At 39.9% G+C, this 24,068-nt stretch overlaps 1 protein-coding gene across 1 annotated transcript in view; it reads right to left on the bottom strand.

The window, feature by feature from the left end:
* LOC121372641 (taurocyamine kinase-like) overlaps positions 1-23,365 on the bottom strand; it is a 79,278-nt gene extending 55,913 nt beyond the window's left edge. The window contains exon 1 of the mRNA XM_041499081.1: positions 22,932-23,365. Coding sequence (XP_041355015.1) covers positions 22,932-23,085 — 154 coding nt within the window. The 5' untranslated portion in view covers positions 23,086-23,365. The remainder of the gene's footprint in view (positions 1-22,931) is intronic.
* Positions 23,366-24,068: the final 703 nt, after the last annotated feature.

Here is a 24,068-nt window from a genome sequence, read left to right as displayed (position 1 = left end):
CCATAATTAATTAATGTTAAAACTAACATGAAACACATTATTAACTTTTAAACCTATACCAACTCCCAAAATATTTAAATTAATGTAAATAAAAACGTTTCTTGACAAATTACCATTAAATTGTATAGATTAAATCTTATTTTTAATGCAGGGGTGAAAAAAGAGAAAGACATGTTTTATTTAACGACGCACTCAACACATTTTATTTACGGTTATATGGCGTCAGACATATGGTTAAGGACCACACAGATATTGAAAGAGGAAACCCGCTGTCGCCACTTCATGGGCTACTCTTTCCGATTAGCAGCAAGGGATCTTTTATATGCACCATCCCACAGACAGGGTAGTACATACCACGGTCTTTGATATACCAGTCGTGGTGCACTGGCTGGAACGAGAAATAATCCAATGGGCCTACAGACGGGGATCGATCCCACACCGACCACGTATCGAGCGAACGCTGTACCACTGGGCTACGTCCCGCCCCTTAATGCAGGGGTGAAGACAAAATGCTGGAACAGCCAAGGTAGGCAGACGTGTTAGTAGTAAACGATAATGAAGTACACAGCTGGGTGAGGACTTTAGCGGCATGGAGCCACGACCCGACCTCGTGAAAACCACCGCCAGTTACACTTTAATAAAACAAGTTTTCTGAGAGTATGCTAAAGCAATACACTCATGTCCCCTACTGAACCAAACACATTTTCATATCTCCTAAGTTAAAGGGCCATCTCCATAAAAATCAAGCTTGATTTGTATGGTAACTCTACATGATAAAGCTATAGACCAAATTTTAGCTCACTAGATTGAAGCATAACGAACAGGAAGACGTAGTCGTCAATACCCCCCTCCCCTCGCCGCCCCTGCTAATAAAAAAGGATACCACACACATCTGGCTGGCAACAGAGAAAAATATTGAAAATGAAAACTCCATCATAGCAAATTTAAAGCCATTACTAAGACATTAGTAGCAAGGGATATTTTATAATGCACCATCCCACAACCAGGATAGCACATACGGCTTTTGATATACCAGTCGTGTTGTACTGTTTGGGCCTACCGACCCAGATCGATCCTAGACTATCCGCGCATCAAGCGAGCGCTTTACCACTGAGCTACCCCACCCCCATAATTGGACACAAGTACGAAAATACATTTTGTAAGAAGGAATAGAACTTACGAGCACCCCAGTGATAAACATTTATAAATGTAGACAAATTAAACTCGCAGTTGGCTGGCGGTGCTGATGCCGTATCAGTTACAGGATATACTAATATCAGTTACAGGTTAACGCCAATCTGAAAGATCTTAAAGCGAGAAAGATACGTCTGTCTTAATATTCCATTAAAACGACGAGATAAACTTCTTGCAATGGAACACGCAACACTTTGAACCCACGCGAATGTAGATAGGAGTTGTTTGGAAGCAATCATGTTGGGTTGAATACGAGACTGGGCCACTAGAGTACATTGATTTATTAATCATCGCCTATCGGATGTCAAACATTTAGTAATTTTGAAATATAGTCTTAGAGAATAAAGCCGCTATATTTTCCATTAGTAGCAACAGACTTTTTACATGTGCCATCCTACAGACCACAGCCTTTGGTATACCAGTCGTATTGCACTGGCTGGAACAAGAAATAGCCCAAATGGGCCCGCCAGTGTGTGCCTAACGGCGGTTCAAATTTGATTACATGGGGGCAGTTTTTGTATGTACTTGAAATTTGTTTTGCAGACATTGAGCTGAAAGTTTGAACATAGCTTTATCATGTAGTTACATACATGGGTGTGCGTGTGCATGTCAGTGTGTGTGCGTGTGTGTGTGAGAGAGAGAGAGAGAGAGAGAGAGAGAGAGAGAGAGAGAGAGAGAGAGAGAGAGAGAGAGAGAGAGAGAGAGAGAGAGAGAGAGAGAGAGAGAGAGAGAGAGAGAGAGGGAGAAAAAGGGACAACTGGATGGATGGATTGATGGATATAAAGAGATATATATATATGGAGAGCGCGCGCGCGAGAGAGAGAGAGAGAGAGAGAGAGAGAGAGAGAGAGAGAGAGAGAGAGAGAGAGAGAGAGAGAACGCAAGTAGGAGACAAACTGATACCAAAACACAGGAGATGGGTGTTTTATATGAGCTTCTGAAAAGACATGACGGTCCACACTACGGTTGTGACTGGATAAAATCAGTGCTCACCGAGGGTGATAGATAACCTATCTAAGATCCTACAATCGTTTACCCACCATCTCCCTGTCATTCGTTCTACCACCGAGCTACATCTTAGCTGTATTTTGCCAGAACGTTGAGCTGTACAGCACCCCATCCCAACCCTAGTCATTCGTTCTAACAATGAACTACATCCTAGCTGTCTCTTGTCAGAACGTTGAGCTGTACAGCACCCCATCCCACCCCCACTTCCCCAGTCATTCGTTCTAACACTGAACTATATCCTAGCTGTCTCTTGCCAGAACGTTGAGCTGTACAAGGTGTGACGGAGAAGAGCACTTGTCGCGTTTATCGACAATAGTAAATATTTTCCACCACTGGGAATGCTCCGACTGTTTGATGTTGAGGTCGTCCCGTCGACCCAGACATGTTCCCGTGTTTGACTTGTTGTCGTCACGCTCCTCGATTTACTCGTGACAAGTCCTCCTCGCCCATACATCGTCCTCAAGCAACGTGACCCAACCGCCCCACCATACAGGAGGGGTTCTACTGGACCAAATCAATTCACTTCACCGATAATGTTAACAGAAAACAACTTTCTTTATCACCTGGGTGGGACGTAGTCCAGTGGTGAAGCACTTGCCAGATGCGCGGTCGGTCTGGGATCGATCCACGTCGGTGGAACCAGTGCACCACGACTGGTATATCAAAGTCAAAAGGTATGTGCTATCCTGTCTATGGAATAGTGCATATAAAAGATCCATTGCTCCTAACAGAAAAATGTAGCGGGTTTCCTCTCTATGACTATATGTCAAAAATTACCAAATATTTAGCATTCAGTAGCCAATGATTAATAAATCAATGTGCTCTCGTGGTATCGTTAAATAAAACAAAATTTAACTTTTGTTTACCGAAAAAAAGTTTCTTACAAAGCCGGTAGAAGCGGTTTATCTGCTGAAGTAAATAATTTGTCATTGCCGATAAAGTTAGCATTGTCTAAATAAGGCAGCATAAGTAATAAAACAGACTATTATCAACGTCATATATTACTACCAATGACAGCTGCAGCTGTTTTTTACTATCTGATATAGTACAATGCAATGGGAACGAATGGCCTAGGTGGCCTATAGATTATGTTAGATCAAATCAACTGTCATTGCCATTAAACTTCACATTTTCTAATAAGAACCGACCTAATCAGTGAATCAACACTCGCAGACATTACATTTGATTTACCGGACAGAAGATGGTGTGTCACGTGGTATTAACATATATAATGAATGCTTTTATTGGGAACCTTGGACTTTACGACTTTGGATACTACAAGATTTGGTACAGTGTATTTAACTAGAAGCCAAGTTATCCTAAACTGAATATCCAGAGTAGTGAGTGCGCAGTTTAGTGTGTACATGAGGGGGGGGGGGGGAGGGGGGGGGGGGGGGAGGGGGGGAGGGGGGAGGTGAGGCCAAGGGGGAATTTCACGGAGAATAGCGAGAGGAATCGTCAATCAAACCTTAGGTATGAACTAAACCTCGAGGCTGTGGCGATGGTACGTAGCCCAGTGATAAAGCGCTCGCTTGATCGGAAGGTCTAGGATCGATCCCCATCGGTGAACCCATTGGGCTATTTCTCATCCCAGCCAGTGCACCACGACTGGTATACCAAAGACCGTGGTATGTGTTATTCTGTCTGTGGGATGGTGCATACAACTTTAACTAGAACTTCTTATGACGAATGCAGTGTTTGTAAATGTTTAAAGCAAAGATTATTTATACATGTATATAATGTTAATAAAAATGTTAGGTGGTATGTAACCTTCAATGCTACATGTTTGATATACGTAGCTTAGAGAAGACCATGTGAGAAGCTAGACTCCATAAGGGAACGATACGCCTCCCCCCCCCCCCGCCCCCCCCCCCCCCCCCCCCCCCCCCCCCCCAGTGCTCGAGCAAATCCGGAAATTCGGGCCAAAAATATACAGGTATTCGGGGGAAATGTGCTAATCTGAGACCTTTTTTCCATGCATTTCCATCATTCTACCAGCAAAATGAGTTGTAATCCATGAAAAGATGCGTAGTGATTCCTTTGTAATCCTACATAGCTGTTTGGCAGTATTGCTATTTTATGAATTAATGTTATCATCTAGATCCGGGCATATTTGCTTAATTCGGGCAAAAATCAGCCAGTCCCCTACATAAATGAGAGCCCGTACGCCTATGTCAGACTGTTCATACTGAATGTGTAACTTATTACAAATGTTAGTAAACACGACAGAATATATATAATTATATATCTTGAGAAATGTTTCACTTCTTAATGGTGGTGTATAATCTTCAACCAGCTCGTGTAAACAAGACAGAGAATATATACATATAAAAATGAGAAATGCTGCAATTCTCTTATGTCTGTGGTGCGATATTAGCCTGGACGTCTAGCGGAATACATCACCATTTATTAAATCAAGTGAAGCAAAAACCATAAATGACTCTTCTTGTAACCGATTTAAAATAAACCGAGAGCGGGCGGAGTGTGCCAGGGGCGGAGAGGAACTAGATTACATGCAGGATTTATTCCTCCCTGGGGTAACAAGGAAATATTTATTATATTCGCATGTTGCCTTTAATTCCCAACCTGTCGCGTTTAGGCAACACACTGTATCTCATGTTTTCCGGGATCCGCGAAACTCAGCAGTTTTTTCCGTTTCAGAAATCGATGAGTTGTTTAGGCAAGACGTCGCCGACACAGTGCTGGATATATTGCCGACCAGAATTGTGGAAACACGTTAATAGCAGTAATACGGCTTGTAACAGATATTGTGAATCAAGGCCATTTTGCAACACTTGTGCACCGCAAGGCGTGAAAAACAATATACGCGTGCAGATGACCCAAAAGTACTCTAAAAATGGCAGTAGTGGCAACTATCGTACTGTCAGCTAATTTGGTTTAATGTCACCTATTGTATTACCAGCAAAATTAAATTTTTTAATAAGCAGTTAACAACATATTTATATTTATACAGAACAGCACAAATCATGGCCTTTGATAAATCAGGCTTGGAAGACTACCTGAAACAAAATCCAATAAGTTCTTCTATGGGGTTAATCCTACAACACTTCACGCCATAGCCAAACGCTTTACCGCCGAGCTATCCACGGATTCCTTATTTAAACAGGCACATTACATAAATATATTATTGCTGTGAAAAACTATACACTAGTTACGCATTTCAGTAGTAATTTGCTCGCCTGGATGAGCGATTAGATCTCGGATCGATCCCCTTCGGTGGGCCCACTGGGCTATTACTTTTTCCAGCCAGTGCTCCACAACTGGCGTAACAAAGGCTTTGGAATGATACATATAAAATGTTCGTTGCTGTTAATCGAAAAAGAGTAGGCCATGATGTGGCGGCACGGGTTTCCTCTCTGGCTATCCAGTAATCATATGTCCAACGCCAAGTTGTGTAAAAAAATAAAATAGTCCTTCCTCCTTCCGAAAGCCAGTATGCTGAATAAACCGTTGTAGCATAAACGGTACATATCAAAGACCGTGGTAAGTGTTGTTCTATCAGAAGGAAATATATATATATATATATATATATTGCTCCAAAACGATAACAAGATTAAGTCTCATTTTGTAGACCACGTTTGTGTTCAGCCACAGCAAACAACCGAACGTTCGCAAACGTTTACAATGGTTCCAGATGTGGTCATGTAGTTTAACGTGAAACTGGAAACAATCATTCTAGCGAGCGTTTTCCGTGTTTGACTGAACTCGGCTCAGGTGTCACGTATTACATGCTAGAGGCACCCGTTACCAACCGAGTAAATGCTGGGAAGTCGTTAATTAATAATTAAGGATCAGTTTCCATTCAAAACAGATACCTGCGTTAATAATTATACCATCACATGGCATCTATAAATAGTCTTTATAAACTACCCTGCCTGTTTTTAATGAAAACCAGAAATGCCTATGACGTTCTTAAACAATTATATACACGTAGTCGATTTCCGTTACTGAAAAACGTGTATATAATTCAATTTGCACTCGCTCCAAGTCTCACCAACCCGTCAGTAAATGGGTGTTCCACGCTCCTCAAACCTCTCGCCCCGACTGCTAGCGTCCGCCGACAGAGGCGTGCTGTGAACGCGGCTGGGGCTCTTCTCGTTATCGGCCGGGGTATCGTTAGCTAACTTTTAAAATAGGCACTTTCCAGCCGCGGCAAAATTCACATCAATCGTACATGAACTCAAGTCGAAACAAATCTCAGCCAATTAGCCAAGACGACTTCCATGCACTACTAGCATTTGTTCGTTAGCCTCTCAATGATTTTAAGCTAAAAGTCGCCGAAGCTGGTCTTGGTGGTGTTCTACAAATAAACACAGTCATGAATGGGCCTAATTTACAAAGACTGTTTTTCACTTACACGTGTGTAATAGCTACATAGGCTACATGTATACAAATGAAATGTGAAAACACGCTTCATGAATTCGACCCAAAATTACCGACTGCTTAAAATTATTTGTAGACGCGACCTGTCCAATTTTGTTTGTTTTACATTCTCTTGTTTGAAACGACTTCGGTAAAAGGCATAGTAGATATCTATATATATTGTTAATACTAAAATGCAAAACTTGGTTTACAAAGTAGACAAAACCATGGGCAACATTAACGATTAGAACCGTGCTTTCTCTACGTTGTCTTCATACCTGCTTTGTAAAATAAGATTTAGCCTATGCAATATGATGATAATTTGTAAAGAAACTCTTTTTATTTACACAGATTTTTTTTTCTCAAAAAAAGGAGAAATTATTTGAGTTGGTATGGGTTTAAAAATTAACAATATGTCTTTATATGAATTTGAACTTTATTCATTATAGAGTTATATGCCAATTCATCGGTTCCCTTTTCACGCAAACCGACTGTAGCCCTGTTAAACGTAAAATACGTCGTTTTTCTCCCAACACACTCCCAGTTAAGAAATACAAATCATTGTACCTTCAACTCCAAACAGTGCGTCGTTAAATAAAACATTTCCTTTTACTTCATCTCCACACAGCCACTGCCAGTGGTGTAAAGTTACAACAATGAGTTCATGTATGTAATATATCGAGATTTCCGTTTCGTTCAGCAGCGGTATAATGCTTTTTCTCAAGGTGATGTTACTGCGGACTGACAGGAACCTCAGCAATGAATCATGTCATCTGCCCACAACGATAGAAAGCAACTACCTTGGCCGCAGGCAACAGGTGTGGCACCACTGCCAGACTGGAGCTGGTGGGTTTTTTTTTATATGATATGCAGGTATGGTTGTACGCAGTAGACTCAATGAGACATACCTACTAATATAATCTTAAATCACTGGGGATTTCATGTAGAACGTAAACCAAACTGGATAATGTCTTCAAAGAAATTCGTTAACAGCACTAAGGTTTTTCTTATTTGTTAGAATAACTGGGCGTTGAAAAAAGCGATGATGGTAAGCAATCTGAGACAGGTGTGTTTTCCGGAGGGCGCTACTGAACCCCGACAGGTGAGTTTCTACAGACCGCTTCTGATCTTCCGCCGAGTAATTACATCGTTATCACACGACTATAGCCAGCACTGTATTGTGTATTCTGGCAATAACGACTTTTTTTCTTCAAAAATAATATTGTCACGAAGAGAGATGACTGCATTGTGGTTGCCAAGGATCACAAATATTGTTTCTGAACCGGGCCGACACGGCGAGATCAGCTGATCAATGATCGTGGCCCTATTCTCAGCGAAAGAAATTTTTAAAAATCAGCAAAGATTTAATCTTTGAATAATATGCCAAAGTGTCGCATAACAATATCGCATGCGGCAATCAGATACATGACATTCAGCTTGAAAATTAAAATGTCATATTATGTGTACACATAGTCAATACTGACTTTGATATGAATAGAGCCACTATCACTGTACATACCACTACCTTTGATACACAAGATTTTAAGTCATGGATGTTTTGATGAAGTGACACAAAACTAATATTTATAGGTGGGGGTTTTACTGGAGGTTATCGATTCTACGAAATAAACAAACAAAAGATAAATAAAAAACCGAACAACACACACACACGCACGCAAAACCAAACCATAAGCACACATCATTATACAGGCACTGACTAGTTATCTAATGTAAAATTTCGGCTATTAATTTTGTTATTGTTTCATTGTTAAATTAGCAATTACATACACGTTTTGCTTCAATTATTAATTTTTAGTAAAAAATATATCTGGGGGTCTCTAATGTTCGTAGAGCATTTTACGTGTACTAGAAAAACAGTGTATTTTGGAACTTTAGTGTTAGTGACTGTACATGCTGCATATCAAGATGACAATAATCTAATTTACGCCAATCAGGCCGATTCTACGACCGACTATTTAAGTAAAGCAACACTAATAACAAATTTTCTTTTTTCTTCATTATGTACGTAAATTCGTGTTCGCAGAACTCATGTATTCACGGAAGCCAGCCAGACCAATAATGCAAATGGACAAACTAAATGGGTCGAAATGATTGCCAAATTTGTTCTACGACTGCCACGGTGAACCAGAGTTAAACCCTTTGACGCATCAATAGTTCGAGTCAAAATAAAAACAAGGCGAGTTTTTGCGTGCAGTCGGGTTTCTCATCCAGTAGTGTCGTGTTGATCTTCCTCGACGAGGTGCTACGACGGAATGGGAGGGAAATACAACAGTCATATTTGACTGGACACCGTGCCAACATGGCTGATCGACGTTTAATAAACGAACTGAAAACATCAGAGGATGTTAAGATAATTAGTTGAATCCTCTTTACAAATAAATATAATTAAATGTCGTACATGGTAAATTATAAACTTGATTATTTTATATTTCATTTTTTTAAAGTCTGGAATTACTTCCCCTTACCACCCACCTCTGTGGCCTGTTCAGGAGGACGAGAGATAACGTTCATTCACGAAACTGGTTTTTGCGCCTAACATTAGACAAACGTGATGTGATAACAGAGGGCGGTACCAGTCAAATAGTTTGCGAGCACTCGGCCTCCTGAATACACCATTGGACAGATGTATCTGGTGACTGTGGCAACAGCTTGTACCCATGAAGTCCGTGCTTGAACCTTCAGCTGATAGAGAAGAGTACTCAACTTATAACGGCAAAGTATATCTATGAAGACTTTTTAATTTCAATTTTAAAACATTTCAATCATTGATAGGAAACTTCGTCAAAATTGGCCCATTAAGAAGTTATCTGGACCCGTGCTCATATAACTTTGAAGTCCATTTCATTTCATTTCAACTTATTTTCGTGCTTATATCCAATTAATGTTCAAGCACGCTGTTGTGGGCACACACCTCAGCTCTCTGAGTTGTCTGTCTAGTACAGTGGGTTAGTTGTTAGTGGTTAGTAAGAAAGAAGATGGTGTAGTGGCCTTACACCTACCCATTGAGCCCTTAAGAACTCGCTCTGGGTTGGAGCCGGTACCGGGCTGCGAATCCTGTACCTACCAGCCTGTAGTCTGATGGTTTAACCACTGCGCCACCGAGACCGGTTTGAAGTCTAAACAAGACTTTAGAAAAGTCTCCAACTAAAACTACCTGATGAAGAGTTGAATTTAAAAGTACATTACACACATAGCTAGTCTGCCCACTGAAGATATATCTCCTCTAACGAAACCAACAAAGGATTTCTTAGCTCTGGGTTTTTTTTTTTTTATCCCACTGCTGTCTTTGGTATGTCAAAGTTAAGAATGATGATAAAATCCGTGGTCATATCTCTAATTAACAAGGATTCCTAAAGGCCATTCTGCTTATAGCCAATGCTAATTATATTTAGCCTGTATTCCCGTTCCAAACGAGACTCCACCCGTTGTGAGATGTTAAAACGAGATGGCATGTCAGACTACTTCTTGCAGGAAATCATTTCCCCATGTTGTCTGTCAAATACGAACTATTTTACCAACCCAGATGGAATCAATTAGCGTACTTCACGAAACTCCGTATCCAGCCTGATACGACATAAGCATCTATCAGCGTTATCACCTACTATCGGATCAGTTGGCAAGTTTAAGTTTCAGCGTCAGGGCAGTTGCGTGCTGTTTGAGTTTTCAATATTTACATTTGTAGAGTCATGGAAGGGTCTGGAGGTCTTGACTACTCACGAACGAAAAGAAAGAAATGCATTTTCTTTTTAACTGAACATATTTTAATTACTGTTATATATGGCAACTGCAGGCGCTTATGCAGGAAGTTTTGCGGGTGGGGGAGAAGGGTTCTAAACTGTGGCGATCAACGTTTCTAGAGGGGCCGGGTCATCCTCCTTCGGAAAATACATTTAAACAAGAACAAGGGGGTTTCAACCCCAACACCCTCATTGCACACGCGCCTGCGCTGACATATGGTAACCGGCCTCGGTGGTGTCGTGGTTAGACCATCGAACATAAGGTACAGGGTTCGCAGCCCGGTACCGGGTCCCACCCAGAGCGAGTTTTAACGACTCAATGGGTAGGTTTAAGACCACCACACCCTCTTCTCTCTCACTAACCACTAACCAACTGTCCTGAACACAGCACAGATAGCTGAAGTGTGTGTGCCAAGGTCAGCGTGCTTGAACCTTAATTGGATATAAGCACGACAATAATTTTAGAAGAAGAAGACATATCGTTAAGCACAACATAATTAAGCAGGGCATAAAATTCGATTTTCTCCAGTGGTTGAGATACAAATGGAAAGGTTAACCGGCAACGGTAATCAAATGAGAATCTAAGATGGGCGATTTTCGTAGCTTTTCTCCAAATTCTTATCATAAATACTAAATTATTATTATTATTTGGTATGCTGGGACTAACTTGAAAGCTGCCATTTACATTTCAGCACACTACACCATCGGTTCTGTTACAAGGGAGTACTTGCTGGCGCCAAACAATAGTCTGAACGAAACGGGGATTTCCCGGAATCTTTGAGCTTCCGGGTCTGAACGGAAAGACCCGAAGTTCTGCGAATCCTCGATCGATCCAATCGATGCTGCAACTCAGTGTTTCATCATGTTCTAATTTCCACTTCGTTATTTTAAAGTCCCTTATTAAACGTACTATTTTCTTCACTGTGCCGACTTTGTACTTGACCGCGATGTCGAGTTCAAACGGATACATTGTTTTTTTCTCACACCTGCAATGCTAGGCCCATTCTCTTATTATTTTATTCTAAAAATAGTTATATTAGCCAAAACACGTCAGTTTACATTTTCCGACAAGCGATTATAGTTTTTGCACGAACGATCCGTCGTTCGTGTCGATATTGGTTTTGCATAACCGACAGACGAACGACAAAATCGTTTGCCAAATTTTATGCCCTGGACTATTATTCCACAGACAAGATATACTATCCCACAGACAAGATAGTACGTACCATGGCCTTTGTTGCACCAGTTGTGAAGACGTCTGAAATGAGACTACTCACCAATGAGTAAATATCATTACAAATACGGGCAGAACGTAGCGATTACCATTCGAGGAGTAATTTGTTTCCCGTCCCGACCAGTGCTTCACGACTGGTACATGTATATATCAAACACCGTGGTATCTGCTGCCCTGTCTTATGAGAAAATGTGTATAGTTACTACTGGCAAACAGCAGGTTTTAGTGTTCACTAACTAGACCAATTTCGTGTTCAGGGACAGCGAGCGAGGCTAACATTCGCGAACTATTTGACTGGTCCTCGATGTCACCTGCTCATTTGGTTTAACATGAAGCACATAAACCCGTCTTGCGAACAATTTTCTGCACGGTTTGGCTGAACTCAGCCCAAGTGTAGCAATAATTATACATTATACTAGACAATAAATAGTCATAGCTTAAACTATGTAGTGATATCACTGTATAGATATTTCTTTCTCGTTTATTTCCATTAAATATCCAGGGCGCTGCATGTCGGTCGCCGCAACCACAATTGCCAATAGCGACACAAATATATACAAAATCCATTATACATCACCTACACAGGAACTGGTGTGTACGAAGTCTGTAAAATCTATATTTCAATCACGCACAACGACGTTACATTACGGGGTTTTGTTGTTGTTGTTGTTGTTGTTTGGTGTGGGGTTTTTTTTTTTGGGGGGGGGGGGGGGTGTTTGGCGGGGGTGTTTTGTTTGGGTTTTGCTGGGTTTGTTTTGGTGTTGTTTGTTAGTTGTTATTTTATTTGTATTATCTTTTATTTTTAAATTAATTTTATCAAGTGGTTTTTGTTTTTGTTTTCGTTTTATTTCAAACTGGTAGACTGGTGTAGCAAGAATTCAACATCCAATCGTGACAGGTTTAGTTTTCTTTGAAAACCAGAACTGAACCATTCCATTTATTATTCCCTAGAATTAAGAAAATGTCTGCAGCTAAAAAAAAAACAATCCACACAAAAAACTTCACCAAGAAACCTCGCTTGAAAGTGCAGCGGAGAATTAAAACCTGCACGTCAACCTCCACGAGGGTTGATTTATAAAAGAGAGGGCAATGAAATTCCATGAAAACTGTCGTAACAAAGTTTTACAGAAACTGGTTTCAAAGGAATTTCCATACTAAAATCTAGTTCTAACAAAGTCCATGGATATCGACACTGAAAGTACTACAAGACTCTAATGAATTCGATCCAAACATGACTCTTCAGGGAACTAGCCGTAACAAGGCCATAGGAACTGGTCTAGGATGAATTCTACTAACTGGTCCTAACCGGATTCACAGACACTGTTCCCTCCTAGCAACTATTTCTACTCGAATTCCATAGAAACGAGTCAAAAAGAAAGTCCTATAGAAAGTTTGTACGAAATTCCACAGAAAGCCTGCTGTAGCTAGCATCCACACGCTCCGCCCTAACTGGCTGTTAGTGGCAAGGTGCAGTGTCGCTATGGCTCTATTTGAGAGTTTTATGCACACCACTTGGCGTAAACCCATCAAATACACGTCTTACTAACACAGATAAGAGGCTATCAAATCACTGAGTGTTCCCATCTCTGTTACCAACACCGCGCATGTTCGTTTCTAAACGGAAGGTGGCTAATTTAACTGCACGCTTTCTAATTTTCTTCAATTTGATATGCAGCATCAAGATCGCAACTTTATTCGAAAATGCTCCATGCGGTTAATCATAACAAGTTGGTATTTAACTCGTTACTCGTTTCCATATGCCACTTTATAGACGATAGGGTAAACATTTGTTACAAATTAATCACAAAGAATGCCATCAACACAGATATACGGTGTGATGATTGATAAATTCAGAAGAGAAATGACCTCCACCCTCCCACCCTCCCACCCCCACCCCCTACCCCTAAAAAAAAACCCCATCACAGACAGCTACATTTGATGTGATTTCACAATCTTTGTAACACCAACTTCCTGGTGAAACTGCGATTAGTATATGATAGACCGTGGTGTATTCTGTCTGTGGAAACGTGGACGTGAGAATACCTAGTTGGTATTTGACAGGAATATCTTATTTGGCGGGAACATCCTTATAAAGAATTACGTAACAATTAACATGTGTTAAACTTAAGGACAACTAGTTCACAATCAATAATATAGATTCCTTTGATTTCTTGATTATAAAAGCCACTATTTTTGATATATGAAGAGCGAGTGTGCCTTATTGTAAATATGTCTTAAAAGACAAAGAGAAGTCGAATGCAGTTATTATGTTTACATAATCCAACAGTTGAACAAACATACTGGCTGGCAGGTAGGCAGACAGACTACCGAGCAGGTTGTACACGTCAACTACGTTTACATTAAAAAAAAACCACCAACAAACAAACATAAAACCAAAAAACCCCATCAAACACACACTACTGAATAGGGACGCGGACATGTTCCAACAACCAAACTCCATAGATTGCCTACTACTGGCATATTACCCTTGACAATGAGCTGCTGTTGTCCTCGGCAACAGCTGTCGGTCATCAGCCTGATGAATAAGAAAACCAATGACAGATTTAGCCTAATCCTACTCGACAGATTTGCCAGTGCCACTTCAGGTAGCACCAATCAGGACTCTTCTTCTTCACGAGTGGCACGAAACACGATTCCTTCTTTCGCAAAAAGAATAACAACCCAAGTGACCAGGTCTCGGCACGAGCTGCGCAAATAACACGCATTGCACGCGCTGCTAAGTACGCGGAATACCACATGATACCCTCGCTACGGTTGGCAGTAAAGAAAAACAGATGTGGAATTTTCACTGGTCATTTCAACTGTAGTTATTACAGTTCTAAATTCGCAAACACAACCAAACTGGCTTCTCTTCTCTCAGTGCTAGAACACAGACCATTTCCCGTTCTCCCAACTACTAAAACACAAACATACCAGTGCCTGGGAATTCAATACTAAAACACACCAGTTCCTCTTATTCTAATACTAGGACAGAACAGTTAGTGTTCTCTTAATGCTATAATATACAAACCAGTTCTTGTTATCTCAGTACTAAAATACAGACCAGTTCCTCTGCTCTAATAAAAAACAAATCTTGTTCTCTCAATACTAAAATACAGACCAGTTCCTTTTATCCTACTACTAAAATAGAAACAGACCAATTCTTGTTCTCTCAATACTAAAATACAGACCAGTACCTGTTATCTCAATACTAAATTGCAGACCAGTATTTGTTCTCATCATACTAAACCAGACCAGTTCATTTTTCCTACTACCAAAACAGAAACAGACCAATTGCTGTTATTTTAATACTAAAAAACACACCAGTTCCTTTTTCCCTACTACTCAAATAGAAACAGACCCATTCCTGTTATCTCAATACTAAATTACAGACCAGTTCCTGTTCCCTTAATACTACATTCCCTGGAATATTTCTATTATTTAAGCATATAGAACAGAAAATCAAATTACGTTTGGTGCATATATGACGCCGCACTCCGCATTGGTTTCACTACGCTGGCTTATTCAGGTCAAAAACAAAGCTATGAATTTGAAAGTTGAACACTTTTGATGTGCTCGTACCGATCTCGGTTTTCATTAGCTTATCACAAGTATAGAATTCACCAACGAGATCACGTGAGATTTCGCAATTTTTGAACAAATGTAACTGTCTTGATTGAGGGGTCGTCTCATATCTCCAAAACATATTTATATCCATAGAGGTATGGTACAACGCCTTTCCAGGGGTAGGTGAGTGGGGGATTTGCCTTGAAATTTTGACAGTGGCCAGCTGTTGGCATATATGCGTTACATGTAAGGGGGTGTTACTAATTACGTAACGATCTAGGGGTAGAGGAAGAGGGTACTGTGTTCGATTTACGTAACATTTTTCAAGACTATATGTTATTTTTATTCATTACTTAGACCTAAAAAGGTAGGGGGGGGGGGGTAAATGCACGGTCAGTCTAGGATCGATCCCCATCGGCGGGTATACAAAAAGACCATGGTATGTGATATCCTGTCTGTGAAATGGTACATATAAACGATCCCTTGCTAAAAAAAAAATGTAGCAGGTTTCCAAGGTGCGGGGATTTCAGCGGGGTTGGGGTTATAGACTGTGTTAAGCGAAGTTTATATGGGGCCATGCTCCCCCAAAAATACATTTTTTTTTAAGCTTGGGCAGGTAAGGGTTTCGACCTCCAATACCCTCCCCCTGCACATGCACCCGATTCCTCTCTAAGATTACATGTCAAAATTACCAAATGTTAGACATACAACAGCAGATGGAAGGAAGAATAGGATATGTTTTATTTAACGACGCACTCAACACATTTTATTTATGTTTGTATGGGGTCGGATGATTATTAAATCAATATGCTTTATCTTTGATGTCGTTAAACATAATCCCCCCCCCCCCCCCCCGCCAACTTTTCCCTTTCCAAACGAAATAATATTTATTTGAATTTGTCGATTTTAACACGTAAAATTAAGAAGTGAAAACGTTCATTGTCTACTTTAGTATATTTTATTTTTAAAATATATACATGATTAATGTGTTACTAGTATACAAACTAAACTTTGAAAGTTCTACTAACACTTTATAAAATATCAATTCTGAAATAGGAAGGTACGACTGTCGATAATACGTTAAGATCAAACCGGTTTTAACTACAGCGCAAGATTTCTCTTTTAATTTTCTGAGACGAACCCTACAATTTGAAATCGGCAAACGCACGTGTTAACTGAAACTGACAACAGGCTGTCGTTTGTGCTTTGCCGAGTTATGGCGGCACAGGCGACGAATCAAGCGTATACGTTTGACGATATCCGTTCATAGCGAACACACACTACCTTTTTAAAAGTGCATTTGAGCTTGTATTTCACATTTGTACATGATGTTATAATATGGTAACCAAATAATGTAACTTTAATATTAAATCACATACCAGTTCCTGTTATCTCAATACTAAATTACAGACCAGTTCCTGTTATCTCAATACTAAATTACAGACCAGTTCCTGTTCTCTCAATACTAATTTACAGACCAGTTCCTGTTATCTCAATACTAAATTAGAGACCAGTTCCTGTTCTCTCAATACTAAATTACAGACCAGTCCTGTTATCTCAATACTAAATTACAGACCAGTTCCTGTTCTCTCAATACTAATTTACAGACCAGTTCCTGTTCTCTCAATACTAATTTACAGACCAGTTCCTGTTATCTCAATACTAAATACGTTGTTGTTATTGTTGTTGTTTTGTTGTACACTAATGCTAATGGTATTAGTGTCCTCTGGTGTGTTTGTTTTGTCGGGTCTTGGTTGGGGTTTTTTTTTTTTTTGGGGGGGGGGGTTTGGGGGGGTTGGGGAGTTAAATCGTAGGGCCACTTATTCGTATTTTCCAAGGGGATAACTGCCTCTAAACCTCCGCTAGGTACTGTCCTGTGTTAACACTGTACGCATCCACCCACCGCCCCTGACAAGGGTGGTGACCTGTATTCGTCACTCCATCAGTGAGTACCACCTGTCACCAGTCAACTCTGTCACAGATAGGTCAACTAATCGGCCAGCTTTTTCTGCCATTGTAATCCAACTTGGTCACCATTTACATTATATGTATTGTATGCTAATTAATACGATTTAAATAACTCGTACTTGTGGCAAAACATCCATGTAACTGATTGGGTTTTTCTCGTTCCAACCAGTACACCACAACTGGTGAAAAGCCGTGGTATGTGCTTTCCTGTATGTGGGAAAGTTCATATAAAAGATCCATTGCTACTAATGAATTTTTTTTAGCCAGTTTCCTTTCTAAGACTATGTCAATTACCAAAGGTTTGACATCCAATAGCCGATGACTAATCAATCAAAGTGCTCTAGTGGTATCGTTGAACAAAAGAAAACTTAACCATCTTGGTCACCATTTACATTATATGCTAATTAACACGATTTAAATAACTGGTGCTTATAGCAAAACAAACCTCTTCTGCGGAGTTTATTATTATTATTAATTTTTTTTATTATTATTATTATTATTATTATTAAAAAAAAATTGCTTCTTATTTTCTAATTGTTACTGGCTGGGATTGTTTTTATTATTATATTTAAGACACCATACCGTTAATCTCTGTTTACAAAATCCTGTTCAAATTGAAAATAATGACTCGTATTATATTCCATTATATTGTTGAGCATGTGTGGGGGAGATTTAAGACAGCACACAGAGACAATTCTATGCGAGCGGCTGTAAAATACAGCTTACCTTACAACGAGTTCTTTCAAAACGCGTTTAACGCGGGAACTCACGTCGATAATTCTGAAGCTCTATTATAGCCCGAATAGTTTAGTCACGATTTGAAATTTGAGTACTTTATGCACAACGAAGACTTAATTTAAGTTGTTTTAGATCTATCAATACAAGGGCATATAAATTACTATTTGGAAATAAAAAGTGCATTGCCTACGTAGATACATCAACATAACCGTACGAGGCAGGGGCAGGCAACTGCCCCCCCCCCCCCCCCCCCCCCCCAGTGCTGGAGCAAATCCTCAAATTCGAGCAAAAAGATTGAGATATTCGGGCAAACCGAGGTTAACTGAAAGTTTTTCACCATGTATTTCCATCATTCTACATACAATATTAGTTGTAATCCATGAACAAATGCGTAGTGATTCGTCTACAACCCATGTCGCTGTTGGCAGTGCTACTAATATGAATATTTATTGTTATCTATATTCGGGAATTTTCGTTTAATTCGGGCAAAAACATGTGCGCCCGTACGCCAATGTACAAGCTTCTGGATCAACCGTTGTAGGTCTACTATGTCGACTGGTTGTGAAGAACCACAAAGAAACAACAATTCAGTTGATCGAATTACCAGCTTGTTCTACTAGCGTGTACGTTTTCTTTTTCTTTCCTCTTATTCGTTTTCCTTTTCTGTTTTTGACGATAGGCTTGGCCTATATTTCGACGCGTAGGAAACCACGGTTAAACGAGGTCCATACGCGTAGCACCCAGGTTGGGAGTTCGGTGCCTTAGTGTTAGACATTATTGCACAGTTGTTCAAATCTGCTTCTTGCGAAAACAAATGCCACGCTTAGTAGCGTCTGCGCACCCGACGATTCTGTGCCCATCGCTTAGTGAGTCTTCAAGAATATTTGATCAGTTATGATCATATTGAGTCAGTTAAACTTATAACGTGTGCCTGGGTTTGGGTTTTGAGCGATTCAAGTCTTGTGAAAATATTAGTAACTGGTTTGGTAGCAGGCTGTTCACAGTATCAAGAAACACGAACCGATGAATAAAACCAGTTTGAAATATGTTACTAGCATACAACGTGCATTAAATAATTTAGAGATAATAACCCTCCAAAAACTTAGTCTGTCATTTTACAAAATGTAAAGTATTTTACTAAAACTTCTGTTTTAACATTAAAAAATAAATAAATAAAGGTAACACAATTTCATCTTCATTAAAAGTTTATTCTGTTTAACAACACCACTAGAGCACATTGATTTATTATTAACCATCGGCTATTGGATGTCAAACATACGGTATTTAGACAGTCATAGAGAGCAAACCCGCTACATTTTTTCATTAGTAGCAAGGGATCTTTTATATGCACCATCTCAAAGACAGGATAGCGCATACCACGGTCTTTGATATACCAGTAGTGGTGCACTGGCCGGAACGAGAAATAGCCTAATGGCCCCACCGATGGGGATCGATCCCAGACCGACGGCGCACCAGGTGTGCGCTTTATCACTGGGCTATACCCCGACCCTAATCTCCATTAAGTGGATTCGAACCAATAGTCTTCAGGGTCAGAATCTATAGCTCTACCGACTACTGACAGCAAATATGGAAATGTTCACCAGCTACAACCAGCAGTAGCGAAACACTCAAACAGTGCTACACGAACAGACATTGTTCTGTTAGGATGTGTCGTAAATGTGTTCTCACCATCTTAAAAATAATAAGAAAGTTATCCAGAAATACAAAACTGGAATTGAACAAGTCCCAAAAAAGCATTGCTGTTAAAAAAGAAAAAGAGGGAAAAAAAGAGAAAGAAAATGAAAAGAAAAAGAAAGAAAGACACCCCCCCCCCCCCCCCCCCGAAAACCGTTATCAAGTGAAGAGCCATCTATCACGAGAAGAGAAACCGTTCGTCTCGTTTGTTTGGCCCCTCTGTATGTTTGTAATCATCTGCACGCGGTTTACAAACACATACCAAAACAAAAAACAAGAAATGAAAGAAGATCCAGTCCAGGCATTGCTTTGTGCGTGTAAATACCAGCCTAATAAAGTATCAAAGCACGCATATAACATACCAGACTTATGGCGTGCGTGATTAAGCAATTTGAATACCAAATTGCACTAACATCAGAGAGATCTTTGTAATTATATATCATAATGACCTATCGTTGACTGACACAGACAATTTATCTAGGATCTGAATGGTCGCTGGAACCATTAGAAAAACATGTAAATGTACTTAATACATTGATTTAAACATTAAAAACACGTGACTCTTCGCGGCGTCGACTTTTTACGCAGAGCCTGATATGTAGTGCCATAGTTAGAGCGCACGCTTGGACAAATTGGGTGTATCCTTAAGGCATTGACGTAGCCCGAGGACGGAGGAAGCATAGAAGCCATGGTCTCCAATCATACCTTTTTTCTCCCACCACCTTTTATATTGTCATGTCGCCACATAACACAACTCACAGTGTGGTTACTCACCCCTCCCCAACCCACCCCCAATGCGTGTGCCCCGAAAATAAAATCCGGTTTACGCCAATGCTTAAAGGCCATTGGAACGTTTGTGACTGAAGCTATTGCAACAATGTTTCTGCTAATAGAGCCATTATAGCGATTGTAATTACATTTTACTTATATTTTCTTGTTTAGCATACTAATATCTTTCGTAGTAATCTCGTACCTTCTAAAACAAGAGGTAAAACGAAGTAGTAGGACCATGTACAGCATTCCCAACATTTCGGAATGCGTGTTATAGAATATATACACCTGACAGTACTTCTCTGGTGGAAAACAGTCAAAACAACCTTTGGACTGCTTTGTGCAGAGATGTGACTTTTTAATGCGCGAATGGATTCGTCGTTCAAATTTGGGAAACGGCGCGAACGTGTTACTAACTTGACCGGAAGTAAAGTATGGCGACGGTGTAGACATCGCTTCACCGATTGCTTTCATGCATACAAACATACCTCCTTACAGGTTACCAGTAACACAATTCCCCTGATTGACTAGGAATTCCCGGCGTAATAAATAATCACTGAATACAGATTAGTTGTAAACCAACTCCGTGGAACAGGTTATTAGTGACAGTATGCATAATATGGGAAGCTTGTACAACGCTCAGTGCATAGTGTGTGTGGATAATCGGTTTATTTGGTAGTTTCTTTGGCGGGCAGATCATCTTTCAGTCGAATTGGAAAGCATGATTTACCGTTACCTCACATCGCTTAAAGGGACACACCCTAGTTACGGCTATTTGTTAACCATTACGGCGTTGTTTTTCGCTATTAAACCCCATTTTTCACAAATAAAATTGCACTTGACTTACATTTTATTATTTAGAATACACATTTCCATTCACCTGAAGTGCTTTTTGGTAATCCTGATGTTTGTAAAACCACGAAATGCATTTTTTGCATTTTTTCACAAGACGTGCTGTCGAGAAAAAACCGTTAAGCAAGCGAGGTCCAATCTATTTTTAGAGGGAATCTTCCTGTGTAAACGTCACAGATGTTGGTATACCACGTGACCGTTATCATTTTGGTTCGGTTTGTTTTCTCGTGCACGGTTCGCGCAATCAACATCCGATTTGTTGTTGTTCATTTGTGAGATGTTTCTTCACAGTTCGTGAACATTTTCAGTAACAATAAAATTCAGACAAGTAAGTGTCTCAATACAAAACGTTACAAACCCTTAAAACCAATAATTACGATATCTGGAGAGGGGATACAACCAGGACAGAACAGTTGGAACATGTCCCGGAGAGGTGAAAAGAACGCACCCCAACTTTCAAAATTATTTCAAGCAATTGGGACATGGGGATTCCCATGGTATTTGTCGATATAAAACCTGCTTTTTCACTCCATTTGATAAAAACATGATCTAAGTGTGTTACAGGTTTGTAGATTAACCAAATTATAATTTATTTTCGCTGGATGGAACTAGGGTGTGCGGCTTTAAAGTATACAGTGGTGGAATTAAGAAGGGGCGGAGTGCATACGTGTGAACGTCACACCTCGTCAAAAATAATCGTCCAATGTGCGTAAATCACTACATAATAAAATACACCATATGCATGGATTTCACGATACCTTCACATACATCTGTCTCTATATTTGTGACTCAGTCTTTTTTTTTATATATATCTCTCTCTCTCTCTCTCTCTCTCTCTCTCTCTCTCTCTCTCTCTCTCTCTCTCTCTCTCTCTCTCTCTCTCTCTCTCTCTCTCTCTCTCTCTCTCTGTATAACTCTCTGTCTCCCCCCTTGCTCTCTTAGAAAAAGTAACTTAATTAAAATATCTATTTCTGTTGGCTTTTTTTCTGGCTTTTTTTCGAGCATGAAGATGAAACAAGTGTTATTCTTCCCGTAATGATTTCATTCTACTATACGTTAACACCCAACATATATACGCACACAATGACACACATACGCACTATATAATAGGCATGTCATCAAACGTTTAATACCCTTTCAAATCCATCGACTATAGAATACATTTAATCATATGCTGAACATTTTCTCTATATTTCATACTGGCTAAAACGTAAGTGTGTTCCCATATACCATGAAGCTCAAAGCAATGAAACCCTGGTAACGCAGCGTGCCCCCCCCCCCCCCCACACACACACACCACCTCCCTTGTAACCCAATCTAGAATGAACGTGGGCCCAGCCTCTAACGCGATCAAAATGACGAAGCCGTAATAATAGGGTGGTTCTGTGGCCAGAATGAATTTATCCACGTATTTAACCAAATTACTTTTAATATCACTGTACTTTCAATACTGGAAAAACACTACAATTATTTGACACTCACGTGATGAAGAAGAAAACAGAAGAATTGAAGAAGAAAAAGAATGAGGAAAAAAGGAAGAGAAAAAGAAAGAAGCCGAATGATGTAAGCGTTTTAAAATTCAAATACGTTAGGATTAGTAACACAATTTAAAACATCATTTACAGATAAATGAGAAAAAAATCCACAACAAATGGAATTCTGCAAATAAACGACAAAATACATGTTCAACAGACGTGCCTGCTTGGCAATTGTAATCGCGGTTTTAAAAAGCGGTCGGAGAAAACAAACAAATTCAAACATACCTGATCGAATGCAGTCGGCCAAAGTTCCGCCTAGAGTGGTCTTTTTGTCTTTAACTTTCTCAAATATCTCCTTGGTCAGATGCTTTTTTAACAGAGATTTACAATCGTCTGCTTCAGTTAGTTTCTTGAACATCGCTTCTAAATCTTCTGCCATGATTGCAACAAAATTCTTTAATAGTTCACTGCACTTTTAATATCTCCTTACAGAGGTATGAAACCTAACACGAATTGCACGTGTCAATCAACTCAGTGAATCAGTTTCGGTTTATGATTTTGCGGAGAAGAAAAAAAAGGAGATGTATGCGAAGTTTAAATGCGTCGATGAAGCTATTACCAATAAGTGAAATGTCCGATTTAAATCCACACTCCTAATGTTTTCCCGCAGCAGACTGAATTTTAGTTGCAAGTTTATATTTAGCACTGAACTCACTGCTGCACCCTCCAGCAATAACTTCAACCAACACTGCTGCGGTAAAATCGATTTACGGCGGGCACGTAAGGGGCGGGCGAGGTTTGAATTCTTTATGCGCTATTTCCGCTTCGCGTTGGTAACCAGAGTCACACCACGTCACTGTTCATGCGTAACGGCTAAATCAATAAAAACAAAACGATACTTTGAAATAAACGCAACAGTAATCCTGGAGAGCGGGATTTGTTGATGTTTGTGGTCTGTGAATGGAGCACACCGCCCCTTCGGACCTCAAAGATGCGAAGTTGACTTCGTTAGCAACAGGCGGTACGAAACCTACTGTGTGAAAATTGCCTACATTTTTTTCTGACAAGTAAAAATGCTGGATGTGCTGTATTTATTACATCCCTGCAAGGAATTCCAGCAGTACTAGTGAGGTGCGAACCAGTTAAACTAGTTAGAATCAGGGGAAACCGGTATCTTTATAACACATTAGATTTCTGTCGGGTTAGAACAGATGTGTTATGGACACTCGCATAAATAACAGAAATATGCTATAGTGGGCATAAACCTAGTTCTACTACTAACAAACAAACACACGCGCGCGCATTAGACACCCACAAAACAAAACAAAAAACCCCAACGCTTGTTTACTAGGGCCTACATTTTGAAAAACTATTTATATAAATTTAATACTACTATAGTCAAAATGAAAACTTTTTATCATA

This window comes from Gigantopelta aegis, chromosome 4, assembly GCF_016097555.1.
Source record: "Gigantopelta aegis isolate Gae_Host chromosome 4, Gae_host_genome, whole genome shotgun sequence".
Classification (NCBI taxonomy): Eukaryota; Metazoa; Mollusca; class Gastropoda; order Neomphalida; family Peltospiridae; genus Gigantopelta; species Gigantopelta aegis.
Note: the sequence above shows the minus strand (reverse complement) of the source record. Positions and strands in the feature narration are given on the sequence as shown.